The sequence below is a fragment of the Lemur catta genome, chromosome 8 (assembly GCF_020740605.2).
Source record: "Lemur catta isolate mLemCat1 chromosome 8, mLemCat1.pri, whole genome shotgun sequence".
Taxonomy (NCBI): domain Eukaryota; kingdom Metazoa; phylum Chordata; class Mammalia; order Primates; family Lemuridae; genus Lemur; species Lemur catta.
This window is the reverse complement of record NC_059135.1, coordinates 72,791,580-72,805,695: the sequence shown is the minus strand read 5'-3', so window position 1 is coordinate 72,805,695 and position 14,116 is coordinate 72,791,580. Positions and strand designations below refer to the sequence as shown.

The 14,116-nt window shown below is 40.4% G+C and overlaps 1 protein-coding gene across 4 annotated transcripts in view; it reads left to right on the top strand.

The window, feature by feature from the left end:
• LYPD6B (LY6/PLAUR domain containing 6B) overlaps window positions 1-14,116 on the top strand; it is a 160,546-nt gene that overhangs the window by 64,923 nt on the left and 81,507 nt on the right. For all 4 annotated transcript variants that reach the window (XM_045559215.1, XM_045559214.1, XM_045559213.1 and 1 more), the window contains one exon: window positions 13,878-13,948. In XM_045559215.1, the coding sequence (XP_045415171.1) occupies window positions 13,944-13,948 (5 nt within the window). In that variant the 5' untranslated portion in view covers window positions 13,878-13,943. The remainder of the gene's footprint in view (window positions 1-13,877; window positions 13,949-14,116) is intronic.

Sequence of the window (14,116 nt, the reverse complement as noted above, 5' to 3'; positions counted from 1 at the left end):
TGTGATATATTTTAGATATACCGTAATCCTAATGATATTTTCCCCCCAGTTAATGTCAACATGGACTTGTGGGATGAAAGCTCATAAAGCTAGGAGGCAATCCTCACTAGAGTGATGTAAGTTAAATATTACCGCTAATTAGATACATTGTTTAAACTTCTGATACCTCAATTTCCACATCTGTAAATGGAGATTTGAATCTCTACCTGCCTTATTAGGGATGTTTTCGTGGTCAAAGGATGATTAGATGTCAGATCCTTTGAAAAACTAGCATCCTGATTGTGGTCGAGACATGATGCTCACCCATGTGTAGTTTATCCTCATGGGAAGATTCCTCCTCCTGATTCCCTTTGCAGTTGGGCAGGTCATGTGACATTTTCTGGCCAGTGGGTGGTGGTTAAACATGAGTCACTTCTGGGCCACACCACTTCATTGCTGGTATGAGACCCTTTAGGGCTCTCTTCCCTGCTGTGGTGATTGTGGAAATGTTTAAGTCTGGAAATGTTCCACAGTTCAGAGCTGTCTAGAATGCTAAGGCAACACATGAAAGATATGTATCCAGGAAAGTTGCCTAGACCAACAGAAGAGTTTGAGTAAGCAAGACATAGACCAATACAGTAATTCCCCTTATCCAAGGTTTCACTTTCTGCAGTTTCAGTTACCTGTCATCAACTTCAGTCTAAAAACGTTAAATAGGAAAAATCCACAAATAATTCATAAGTTTTAAATTGTGGGCAGTTCTGAGTAGCATGATAAAATCGTTTGCTGTCCTGTTCTATCCTGTGCAGAACACGAATCATACCTTTGGCCAATGTATCCATGCTGTATATGCTACCTGCCCATTAGTCACTTAGTAAGCATCTCCGTTATTAGAGCACGATGGCATTGCAGTGCTTGTGCCCAAGTCAGTAGTAGCCCAGCACCATGTCACAGTGCCACCGTCATTCACCTCACTTCATCTCATCGTGTAGGCATCTTATCTCACAGAAGAAGGATGAGTACAGTAAAATAAGATATTTTGAGAGAGACCACATTCACATAACCTTTATTAGAGTATATTGTTATAATTGTTCTATTTTATTATTATTGTTAATCTCTTACCATGCCCAATTTATTTATTAAACTTTATCATTGGTATGTATGTATGTATGGGAAAAAAACATGGTATAATAGGTTTTGGTATTATTCAAGGTTCTAAGCACCCACTGGAGGTCTTGGAATGTATCCCCTGAGGATAAGGGGGCACTACTGTACTGTGTCAGATCGCTGAGATTGAGGGCTTGTTTGTTATGGCAGCACAATGTAGCCTATCCAGACTGCTCTAGGTATAAAGAAGTCTTAAATTTATCATGGTGATTAATAGTCAGATATCTCCTAGCTCCTTGCTAATATTTACTATTAATTTGCTGGTGTGCCGTTTTCTGACACCTAATGGATTTGAATCTGATTACTTTTACTCTTTTCCCATCCTCCAACCCTCAAGAATCTCTAACATCCTATTGGTGTAACCTGAAGGAACAAACTATATTAGCAGTCGTAACATATTAGCAGTGACAACATAAAGGATGGGAGCTAAGTTCAAGGAATACTGGGTCTGGCATATAATGGATACTCAACAAATGTTTATTGACAATAGGAAGAAAAATTGGATGATGTGGCAATTACCACTGATTCCACGAGGCAAAATCTAGTAAACCTTTAGTTCTCATCTTCCTTGACCTCACAAGCAGAGTTTGGCATATTTCATCACTCCCTCTTTCTGGAACCTCTCTTTGATTCTTGGCTTCCTGGACGCCAGAATCTTCTAGTTTTCCTCCTGTCCCAGTGGCCACTCCCTGGTCTCCTTTGCTGAATCCTTTTCTTCCTGGTGTCTAAATATCAACACTAGAGTACCCTAGAGCTCAGTCTCTGGACTTCTCCTTCATTTGAATCTCTCAGTCATGTCTGCTCTCTGTTTTATTATTGAGTGATTTCTTTTTATTGATTTATACATTCTCTTTTATGTAGTGAGTAGTAACCCTCTTTCTATCCTACATTGCTGATAATTTTCCTCATTTGTCAATAGATTTTTATTTATGGTTTTTCCATATAGATAATTTATATTTTTATATAATCAAGTATGTCATTCATTTTTTCTTTAAGCTTTTGGAGATGTTGAGGATCCACCAATATGTGGAGTGGTTATGCTTTAATATATGAGTGGTCTCTATGTTAAAGCCATTTCTTTTTGTATAGTAGGGCCATGTTGCTCATCCATCATTGTTTGGCCATGTTCTTTGGGTTATGTAGCTATATGGTGAAAAGTCAAGTCACTCCAATCCATAATCTTACCAATTACCCTTGTTCCTGTAGTAATCATCTATTGCTGTGTAAGAAAGCACTCTAAAATGTGGTGTAAAGCACCAATAATCACTTATTCTCTCTCATGGTTTCTGTGGGTCAGGAATTCAGAAGTGGCTTGGCTGGGCAATTCTGGGTCAGGGTCTCTCTTGAGCTGATAGTCACATGTTGGCTAGAGCTGTGGTCATCTGAAGGCTCTTCTGGGGCTGGAGGATTTATTTCTAAGGTGACTTACTCACATGGCTGGCAGCTGACGCCAGCAAGCTGGTTGCTGTCCATGTGGATCTCTTTATGGGGCTGTTTGAGTCCTTGTGACATGGTGCTTGGCTTTTCCCAGAGCAGTTAATTCAAGAGACCAAGGCAGAAGCTCCTGTGTCTTTTATGACTTAGCCTCAGAAGTCCTGTGTCATTGTTTCCACCTAATTCTATTGGTTGTATGATAGACCAGCCCTGCTTTAATGTGTGTGTTGGGAGTGGAGGGGACTGCAAAGGTGTGAACACCAGGAGGTGACATCATTGGTGCCACAGTGGGGCTGGCTACCATGGTAACCAAAGAGCATTATTTATTTGAGATGTTTTCTTGAGTTTGATATATACTTTTAAACTGAGAATGCAGGAATGCCAACTGATGAATACTGGGATTGATCGAAAGCACTGTCAGCTTTACACTTTAAGCAGAAAGCAGGAAGGAAATGGATGAGTTTTTGCAGGCTGCTTGAATAAGGCCCTCAAAACAGAAGGGGCCTGAGATTAGCCTGACATGGTACCTTCTGGTATACTTTTTGGGACTAATGTTATTCTTGATTTTCCACTTCCTCCATATTCTCTGAATCCAAATATTTTGAAGAAAATGAATCAGACAGAGCCAAGAAAATGTTTTAAGATGGTGTAGAAATGGCTGCTAATAATGGGCAATAACTATTTTATTTGTTGAGTGCTTGTTGTGTGTCAGATATCTCCCAGACCATTTTCATAAATGATATTTAGTCTTTCTACTGATGGGAGGTGATATCCCCATTGTAAGCATGACAAACCTGATACTCAGAGTAATTCATCCAAGGTCATGCAGTAAATGGTTGTAGATCTGTGTGCCATGGTTAATCTACTACCTTTCACTGTATTCCATTGATGTAAACACATACATACACACACACACACACACACAATGTTTTGGCATCAGAAAGTTGAAAAGCAGTAGAGTTGTGTAGTATCTGGAAGGATCTGTCAAAGGTAAAAGATCCAGGAAAATGTAATCCCAGATACAAAAACACTCTGAAACTGAAAAGTGCTTTATAAATTTAAAGTGGCAGTGTTTTTAATATTATTCAGCTCAGAGTAGTAAGAAAATGAATCATGTATAATTCTTCATTTCTTCTTTAGTCAGATTACAGCCGAGCACCTGCCCATTAATCCTGACCCTGTTAAAACAATAACTGCCTATCCAGGCGATACATTGGAATTAATGTGTAATTAAAGAAAATTATCATTGCTTGGGTATGAAATGGGAATAGCAATATTTCAAGTTAATATATATTCTAGACCAATACATGTTTTAGATTAGGAAACTCTGATATATAATTTAGGAATATAATAAATCATCAGTTTAAAATTAAAGCATAAAAAGCTTTATGACTGTAAAAGCATTTTGTTGGAATGTCAATATGGTGTCATATTTGTCTTCAGCATGAAGGCATTGCTTTTCTGACAACCACTGTTTAAAGAAAATGGCCTTGGGAATGGGGAAAGCATGTTTCTCATGGATTTTTCTCCTCTTTGATGTGATCCTTGGTGGCGTTAACACATTAGCGATGAACTCAGATGATGGTCTTGAGGGCGAGGGATGATATGTAGCCCTCATTACATTGCCTTGGCGCCTGGCCCATGGACACCAGCAGCAAGAGCCTTGATTTCATTTTAAAAGGAGTTAGAAGAATGTGAAGAAGGTCACGGCCATCAATCTGTTATCACTCTGCTAGCTGGGATCTCTTTAAGGAGGTGCAGGAAACATATTTTAAAACCTCCAGTGAAGGCCCCCAAATGATGATGTTCATCTTGCCACTGCCTAATGAAAGCGTGCGATCTCCGAAACGGAGCTCACAAGCTCTACACAACAAAAATTGTCTGAGGAAATGCTTTCATTTTAAACTGTCAAAGCTAAAGTCAGCATATATAGTCAGCATAGACATTGAGGCATGTATATGAAAGCAAAAAAAAAAAAAACATTTTGCAGTCCTGTTAGGTTTTATTAACTTCACATTCTTGTGAGTGGGTCAGAAATGGAAGTGCAACGGAGAGAAATGGAGACTGAAGTTGAATGTCTTGCTTAAGGCGGCTCACTGAGTGGAAGGCGGGGTGTGGTCTGGGGAGCCCGAAGTTCCAGAATGCAGCTCTGCTATCATGAGCTGTAGCCAGGAGGTCTCCGGATATTATGCCCTTTGTTTTATTTCTTTTGTTTTATTTTTAAGGATATTTTAGAAAAGAAATAGATAGTACTTAGAATTTGAGTCCTCCAACATGGGATTTAGTTTTGTGAAATTTCATGTAACATTTAGGTGCATGCATATGTGTTTTTACATAATTAAAGTTCGGATGCAAGTTCAAATATATATTTTACTTATTATTAATGTAAACCTTTTTTTGCTCCTATGCTACAAAGTCTTAATAATATTTCATGGTAGCCTCATAGTCCATCAAGTTGATAGGTCATAATTTATAGTAACCATTCCCTTCCTGTTGGACATGTAGATTGTTTCCAAAATTTCCTCTACTGTAGATGACAAACTTCTTCATCAAGATAGATTGTTTTATTTCCTAAAGTATTGTTTTCTTAAGTTCAATTTTTCAAGAGTAGATTTAGAGAGTCAAGGCCAATTTTATTGTTTATTCAATGTATCTTCATGGGTTTGCTTCCCTGGTAGGTAGTGAATGATTGTTCTTCTTTTTATATATCGTTAATTTTTCAGAGTCTAATCAGCACTGAGGAGTTCACATAGTACTGATTTGACTGACTGTATTTGATGATTGTATTGGTAACAGTCCCAGCAGGACACAGAATTCGCCCCATTGGTTCAAATGAAGAGGAGTTGATAAAGGGCTAAGCCCACAGAGGGGCATGCTGGTTACAGAGCAAGCAAGGGACTACAGCAGTGGAAAGCCGTATCCGGCCCTGGACTGAATGGACAAGAGAGGGACATAGTGTTTCATGAGTGCTCATGGCCAGCCCTGGGCTGAAGGGACAATGGGAGGAAGTGATATTCCAGAAGCCCTTAGAGCTACAGCCGTGGTGGAAGCAGAGCCTGCTGGTCTGGGGCTGTAGAGTGATGTAGCTCCCACCAGAGCATGGGACTGAGGCACGTGGGGGAGTGGGAGGGAACACCTCAACCTCCCTCCCTGCAGTCTCCTGCAGTGCCTCCCATTGGTGGAACCCAACCAAAGTCACTTGGCACAGGAACCTGGGTAATGCTGCCTTTCAGGGGTCACCTTCCTGGAACACAGAGCAGGGCAGACAATGGATTTGGGACTGGTGGAGGTGAAGGGGCAAATGGAGAAAACCAAAAAACAAAACAAAGTAGCACAATAATGATGGGAAGTTTGTGTCAATAGCAGTACAGGGCCCATTTTGCAGAATCTCAAGTTCAGATCATATTTCACATCTCTCTAGACTGCAGTCTCTCAGAAAGTCCTTAAATATTGCATTTCCTTTATTATGAAAACCAGATCGCAGCAAGAGAGCTGGGGGCTCCTGAAAGTGTACTCAGCACTGACTTGAAAACAAGTCCCAAGTCTGTGGGCTTTGTTTGCTGCTTGGCAGTCTTTGTAGTCATCTCAGGTCAGCTCTGATTTTATACCTCATAATAGCTGTTCCATGTCTCCTCCAGCTCCTAACCTCACCCCTCAAGGTTTTGAGCTGAGTATGTTCTGGTTTCAAATGCACACTCAGAGCAGATTGTCTTTGCAGCAACGTAGTCGCATTCCCCAGGGCAGTTTCTCACATTGGGGGCCCAGAGTCTCTGAGCATTTATGGACTTAGGGAGTTTGTGAGTCCACTATATGAATTCTAAAATGTTGCTTTTATTTGGATGGCACTCAAAATTTAATATAGACATATTCTGGACCACTTGGATGACTGTCTTATACTTGAGCACTGCAACACATCCGTGTCTGCACGTGCATTTGGGTTTGTGTTCAAATTAGTGTCAAGTAAGACCACTTTACATGTGGAGGGTTCTTAAGAAAAAATCAGGATAGACTTAATTTGATCCCAAAGCACTATTTACATTCAAAGGCCAGAAGCCCACAGAGCAGGCTCATGAAGGAACTTTACACAGTAGTTCCAGCAGGGAGAGTGGTGGGAGGATCCAGTCATCACATGGAATGTGGAAGTAAGGGCTGGCCAAGCTCAAAAGGATCCAAGCCACGGTGACCAGCACCACACACACTCTCATTTGCAACATGGTTTCAGCAGAGCATCATCTGGCATGTTAAATGAATGTTGTAATTTGAATGCTATTGGTTGTACAATTTGGGTTGTATTTATTTATACATGTTCTTTGGTTTGTGTAGATTAAAGGTGATATATCTAAGGATTTTGCACCTGGTTTTATGTTGGTTGTTTTCTGAGCAACATGCTAATAATGATAATTTGAGGGGCATTCAAGAGAACATGTTTCTTTAAAAAAGGTCTATACATAACTCCAGGTGGACAATTGCTGTGTGGAGGAAAGGGTGCTACACCGGTCATCTTGGCCTCTGTGTACAGATTGAAGGAAGGAAGGAAAGTAGAAGAGAAGGAAGAAAGAAGAAAAGAACTTATAAAAGACTGTATGAATTTTCACCCCAAGAATTCATGATGTTTTTGGATGATGTAGTATCACATATTTAGAAAGTACTCACATGATGTTAGCCGAGAGGACCCCACAGGCTCATTTGCTCTAGGATTTGCTAGTTAGGGACGCTTTCCTGTGGAACCCAAGGGCAATTCTTCCTATTTCTGCCATAACCAAGTTGCATACTGAACTCTCATAAATATTTACTGACTGATTTTCTTAAGTATTAATTCCATTTGTTGAAAATATTAAAGAATGTCTCTTCCTTTAAATTCGTCACCGCACTACCCCTCCAAGAATGTGGTTTATGAATACAGCACTGATTTGACTGACCAAATTTGATGATTGTATTGGTAACGGTCCCAGCAGGACACAGAATTCACCCCATTGGTTCAAATGAAGAGGAATTGATAAAGGGCTAAGCTCACAGAGGGGCATGCTTCTTGGGGTATACCAATGTTAGTCCTCTTTGAGGCTGGGACAAACTACCTTGTAATTTTTAGTGACAGTTTTCCTACTGGGCAGAGAACATCGTCTCCTCTCTGCACATAGCAGGGCAATTATATGCATGTGGGAAACCCAGGTAATGGTGTGATTGGTGTTAAATGCATGGATCTGTTCTTTTGCAGGGGTTACAAAGCATTATGTGAGGGATCATATGATACTCCCAACAGGTGTGCATGCTGGAGTAGCGCAGTATTCACAACTAGGCACATTTTGTCCTTGGCAACCCATGAGAGCAGAGTCACTTGTAACACTTCTAAAGTTATGGTGACAGGGCAGTTATGAACTATTATTGTCACTGCTCACGAATTCCTTTAACAGAGTTCATCAGAGGTAGAGATCATCCAAATAATAGTTCATAAGTAATTTGGAGCTGGCACTGAAATGTGTTATGCAGTTTCTCTCCCACCAATTGACCTTTCTCCTTGTTTGCTTTAAGATTATATAAAAGGGAGCCCAAATTCCACAAGTTAGGATTCTAATTACAGCTTTTCTCCTCCCCAATTCTTTTATCACCTCCCTCTTCCTGTACCAGCCCCATTGTCCAAGTTGTCAGTAACAGTGATGAAGTCATAGCCACGAGAAGCTACTTTGGGTAAGTTTCCCAGAGCCCAGCACTCAGTAGCCCCAGGCTCAGGAACCAGGTTACAAGGAAGCCTTTGAAGAACAGCCTTGCTGTGATTTTTGTTTTTTCACCCCTAAGAAGAAAGTTGGTGTGGGTTGATGTGGTCAGACTGTATTTAGCAGAAAATTTCTAGAAGGAAGTTGGACTTTCCTACTCAAACATAAACTTTTCACAGCCCCTCATTTCCACCACCCCACACCTCTTGACTGGCAAAACCCAGAAACTCAAACACATCCTTCCCTACCAGTCAGTGCAGTAACTTTACAAATCACTAATCTCCAAGCCTGTTTGCCAAAGTCAAACAATGCCTAGCCCCAACAAAGCCCTCCACAAACAAAGACATGCCTGGCCTGCAAGTTAGGATAAGTGGATTACTAGACCCAGCTGAAAGTTTAGGCTGCCAAAACAGTCTTTCTTCCCCCTGGAGGACTTTTCTTTCCTGAGAGCCCCTCTTCCTCCCTGAGGGAAGCCACCCTGCCTCTAGGGGCCATGGAATCCCTCCAGGGAATTACATTTTGTCCAGAAACTCCTAAACCATCCCTCCCCACCCCCATCACAACTGGGAAGGAGCAGGCTCAGTTGGGATGAGTTAGGATGGGAGGGAGAGAGACCAGGGAATCCTGGTGCTAGTCTTGGTGCATTAGGGTCCTGGTACCATTTTCTCCCACGGGGAATAAAGCTAATCAGCATCATAACCCCCTTGCCAAACAACTCAAGCACCTTGGAGTACTTCAGTCCTACTCTCTTGAATTATGTGCTAATGTTGTCTAATATTTTAGTTTTGACCCCTTTTATTTTCACAATATAGATATTGGTTTTATTTAAGAGACAGTTTAAAATATCTGTTTAAAATTACCTACATATTTACCAACTTTTCTCCTCCTTGTATGTCAGACATCCCTCTGGGTTTGTTTTCCTCCTTTCTAAAGTATGTTCTTTAGAAATTCCTTTAGTGAATTTATGCTGGTAGTAGACTCTCTGTTTTTGTTTATAAGAAAATATGTTTATTTCATTCTCATTCTTAAAAAAAAGCTTTATTGGGTGTTCTAGTTAATAGTTATTTTCTCCTATCACTTTGAAGATAACTGTCTTCTGACTTCAGTTGTTGCTGTTGAGAAATCTGCTGTCAGTCTAATTGTTGATATCTTTTCTCGCTGCTTTATAACATTGTGATTGCCTTTGGTATTCTGAAGTATCATTTCAGTGTATTTAGATGTGGAAAAGTTTATTTTTTCTACTTTGGGTATAGTGTTTTCTGCATCTTGGGATTGGAGTCTTTCTTCAGTTCTAGAAAAAACTTGGCCCTTGTATCTCAAAATTTCATCTCCTCCATTCTCTATTCTCTCTTTCCATTGCTTCTTTTGGACTTGTAGTCAACCTTCTTATTCTGTGTGTGCTCCATGCCTCTGAATAGCCTGTGATATTTTCCATCTCTCTCTCTCTTCCCTCCCCCCTGCATTCTGATCACTTTTTTCATAATGCTTATCAGGTCAATAGTTCTCTCTTCAGCTATGTAAATCTGTGGTTTAACCCATCCATTGAGTTTTTAATTTTAATAGTTTTATATTGTTGCTCTTGTTTTCCTAAAAGTTCTCTTTGGCTAGTGTGCAAATCCTTTTGGTCATTTTTTGAAAATCTTTGTTTATTCATTTTCTTAGCTCCATATTTTATTATATGAAATATTTTTATATAGTAATATTTTATATCTGAGAATACTAAATATTTTGTAATTGAGGATATGATTCTGTTGTTTATCTCTGCTAATTCTTATTTATGTTGTCTTGTTTTTTTTGTGTGTCTTGAGAAATTTTTGTGAGAGCTTATATTTGATTCAATTTAATTTATGGCAATATTGAGGGCTTAACTTGAGAGCTTTCCTCTACAGGAGATTTGCATTACTTGTGTCCTAGAGCTTGGGTGCAGGACTGACTTGGGACTGCTTTGGCAACCTCCAAGGATCTTGGCTTACTGCGTAAATCTCAGGTTCAGCTACCCCATCGTGAGAGGGACCTGATGCTCAGTTTGACTCTAGAGTCTTAGCAGAACCTGCTCCTGGGGCAACCCTGACTTGTGTATGTGCTTGCAACTTAGTATTTTGATTTTATCTATATTCCCCCCCCTTCCTTCCGTGTGTGCATGTACTTTCTTGGGAAATTTTCTTTACTTTTTTGGTGGTCATAAATGCATTATAAGGTTTGTTTATTGTATTTATTCAGGATCTTGATATATTGTAGCCGGAGGACCTTGCAGAATATGGGCTAGATGCAAAAAAAGTGACCTCTGTAGAGTGTGCCCCAGTTTCTTATCTCCTTTCAGTTACAGCTAAGTTGTGCCTGAGTGTAGGATGAGCTTCAGAACTACTCTACTCTTGGTTTATGGGGTATAATGGTGCCCTAATGCCCAGCATTTCATGTTCTACCTTACGGTCTTCTTTTATTGGACTGATCACTGAAAGGTCATTGGCCAGAGGTGTGTCTTCAAACTATATCATTGTATAGGTAAATGAATATTTTTAAAGAAACAAATTGGACCCCATATTTGGGTATTCATTTCCTTTAAAATTTTTCAGCTAACATATATCATTTATATGATTTCTTTATTTAAAAGAAAAAAAAAGCTATTACCACTAAAATATTTTTATTCCTTCCACTTGGATATAATGTTGCCATCATTTGCTTCTTGGAAATCAGGGTTGTGCCTTATTTTTCTTTTTATATCTAGTTATACTTACCATGTAATAAGCTTCTCTGGAATTGAACTGCATTTTCCAGATGGCTTCACAGAGATCTGGGTGTGGTATCTAGGGATGTTCCTTCAGATAGCATTTGAAATTTCCTGATAGGTCAGTCTTTAATTAGTAGAGCAAGTTATTTGGTTCAAGTTACAGATTTAAATCATGGACTTCAGGGATACTTTCTGCAAATGGATTCCTCATCCTAGTTCTAATCACCGGTACCACATCTCCTTCCGTATTATCGTGGAGCAGCTGCTGTAATTACATTGAGAGAGTCTCACAAGGATAGAAAGTGGAGATAGAACTGGGTTTTATTTGGTGTTAATCAAAGCAGTCTTTAGTGCTTTTGCCTCATCTGGATGGAGGCTATTGAAAGAAATGTGTAAGGCACTCAGCATTTCCCAGGGAATAGTGATAAGAGGGTCTTTGAATGGGGAACATTTCCTAAATTTTTCTCTTGTAAAAAATAACCTTTCAAAACAAGTCAAAATTTCTTGGGGCAATTACAGAGCCTTTTTTTGTATCAACAAAATAGCAACAGAGTACCTTGTAGAAGGTTATGTGTCTGTTCATGGCTCAGGTGCATAAGGACAGGCCAATGAAGAACATGTCACCTGCCTTTTATTTGCACTTGACAGACTGCTCTATTTTTAATCTTGCTTAGTGTTCTGATGTCCTTGATTGTACACCAGAAGAGAAAACTTGATGAGAATTATGTAGTCTACCTGCCTTAATTTCACAAATGAGAGAAAGAGAGAACTTACCTGGAGAATCTCATCTCTTCTCTAATGAAAATTGATAAGTAATCCCTGATTGGCTGAAGTGTGATGTCGAGTGGGTGACCAGCAAAGGGAATATGAGATCTGGGGAGCCAATTTCCTGCTTCCTGAAACGCACATATGGGGCGTATCCTTTAAACACAAAGAGGTCCTCTGCTGGTTACCTGCAAGGCAAGAATGACCAAAATCCATATGTTTAGGAAGGTTCCTGAAAAAGCCATCTCCTCTAGACTTCTAAGACCCTAATAAAAAAAAAGGAAACAAACAAACAAACAAAAACCAAAAAACAAGAGCTGTAGTGGGTGAAATTACTTAGAGTATAAATGATTTTTACAAGCTTGAGAATATACAAAATCAGCAAGCAGGATGTTTCTTGGGAGTATGGCCTGAAGGAATTAGGACAAGTGCCAGATGTGGGCTGCCCTCTGCATTGACTTCCTACCCTGTACTTCCTTTAGGGAACCATATCTCAAACTCTCTATCTGAAAATCTTATCTTTGGGAAGGATGCAGTTAACTCCTTCACGCAGAGTTATAAATGACTAATAAGCTTCCTGGTTTTCCCTCTCCTGGCCTTTAACTGGAGATAATGTTCAAGTCAATGGAATGCAGCTCTAGTTGTGTAGTAGCAAGGGTATCTACTGGGTGGCAGAAGTTACCTTTGAGGAAGGGGTGGGGAGTGCTAGGTGCTTTTGGAGTTGTAATGCTTTTCCTGTGGTACTGGCAGCATCTGCAACTGTTGTGCTCATGATGAAATAGATGAGACTTATGGTAGACTTCATCCAGCTTCCTTGAGGGGGGTTTATATGCAGAGCAGAGAACCCGTATAATTCATCTCTGTATGATTCCTTTTTAATTCAATGCCTGGTGCAAGGTAGGAGCTCTGTAAGTATTGGCTGTTGAGTGGATGTCAGCCCAGGACCCATCAGCAGGGCCAGGGTACCTGGGAAAGAACAAGAAAGAGGCACACAGATAGGTACAAAGCCTGGAGGGGCTGGGAAGTGGAACGTTAACATCGTCTCACTCTTTCTTTTGCCATCGTCTCAGTTCTTCTTGATATCAATTTTCCTTTTGTGGAAAAAAGTGATTTTCTTGTTTCTCATTTTGTTTCTTCTTGCTCCCTGAGACTTCTGCTTCTGCAGCCTCCTAGGCCCTCACCTTTGGTCTAAGAGCCTGAGTACCACAGGCTCTGCTCTAATTTAGTGAATGTGGGTCCTTCTTTCCTGTGTGCCCCTGGGAGGCCAATTGGACCAGGACTCCAAATGGCAGCTCTTCTCCCTCCACCTCTCAAGACAAGACCGTGCCTTTCTCTGCCTTGGATTTACTCAGGACACAGCCAGAGCTTGGTTCTGCCATCAGGCTCTCGCTGAGGACAGTTTGCGCCACTCCGTTGAACTGTCCCCCAGCCCCTGCTACCAAAATAACAAATTTCCAGATGTATTCCACTTGTATTATTCTGGGGGGAAAAATCTTTAAATGACTTTTGAAGGGGAAGAGAAAGGGCCAAGTCACTGTTTTACTTTGGACATCAGAGTGGCTTGGCTCAGGCCTGTAGCCATGCCATAACGAGTCTTTATTTAGACAAACATCCACAGAGTAATTAATCAACGGGTGGGGGCAGAAGTTACTCATCCATCTTAGGTACATGACAAGTTCTGTTTTATACCTGGAGGTAAAGTTCAAGATGCTTGTTCACAACCAAAGCTTTCTGCACCTGAAAGAGGAGATTAGGCCTGGTCCCACCGAGTTATAGCAGAGCTGGATTAAGTGATTCTCCGTGACTGGGGAGAGGAGTATTGACTGCATTCTTCTTCCCTGTTCCTGCAGACACTAAAAATTGGTATCCATTCCATCCATGTCCCATCAGATCTTTCTACTTGGGGATGAAAGGATGCTGTACAGAATGTGGGTTTTTCTTATACCTGGTTGGTGGCTAGGAAAGATTATTGAGCCTAAGGACCTCTTTATGACTTGTCCCCAGCCTAAAACCTTCTACTTACTTAAAAGCCTTTTATCCCAAATGTCTACAATATCAGTCATAATGATACCTTTTCGTGTTCATTTGTTTAGATATGCCACACTTCTGCCTGCCGTTGGCAACCCTCCTGGAGTAGGACGCTCTTGTTAATCACATGGATGTTGTGAGTATTATGTTCACAAGTGGATGTAGAGAAGGTATTTTGATTGAACTCTAAATCCTCACCACATGAGCTACTCATGCTTAGCAAAAATACACTAAACAGTTGTGATCTGGAGTTTCATTAATCTCAGGGATTACACCACTTGTTCCTCGGTTAAACACCGTGGCT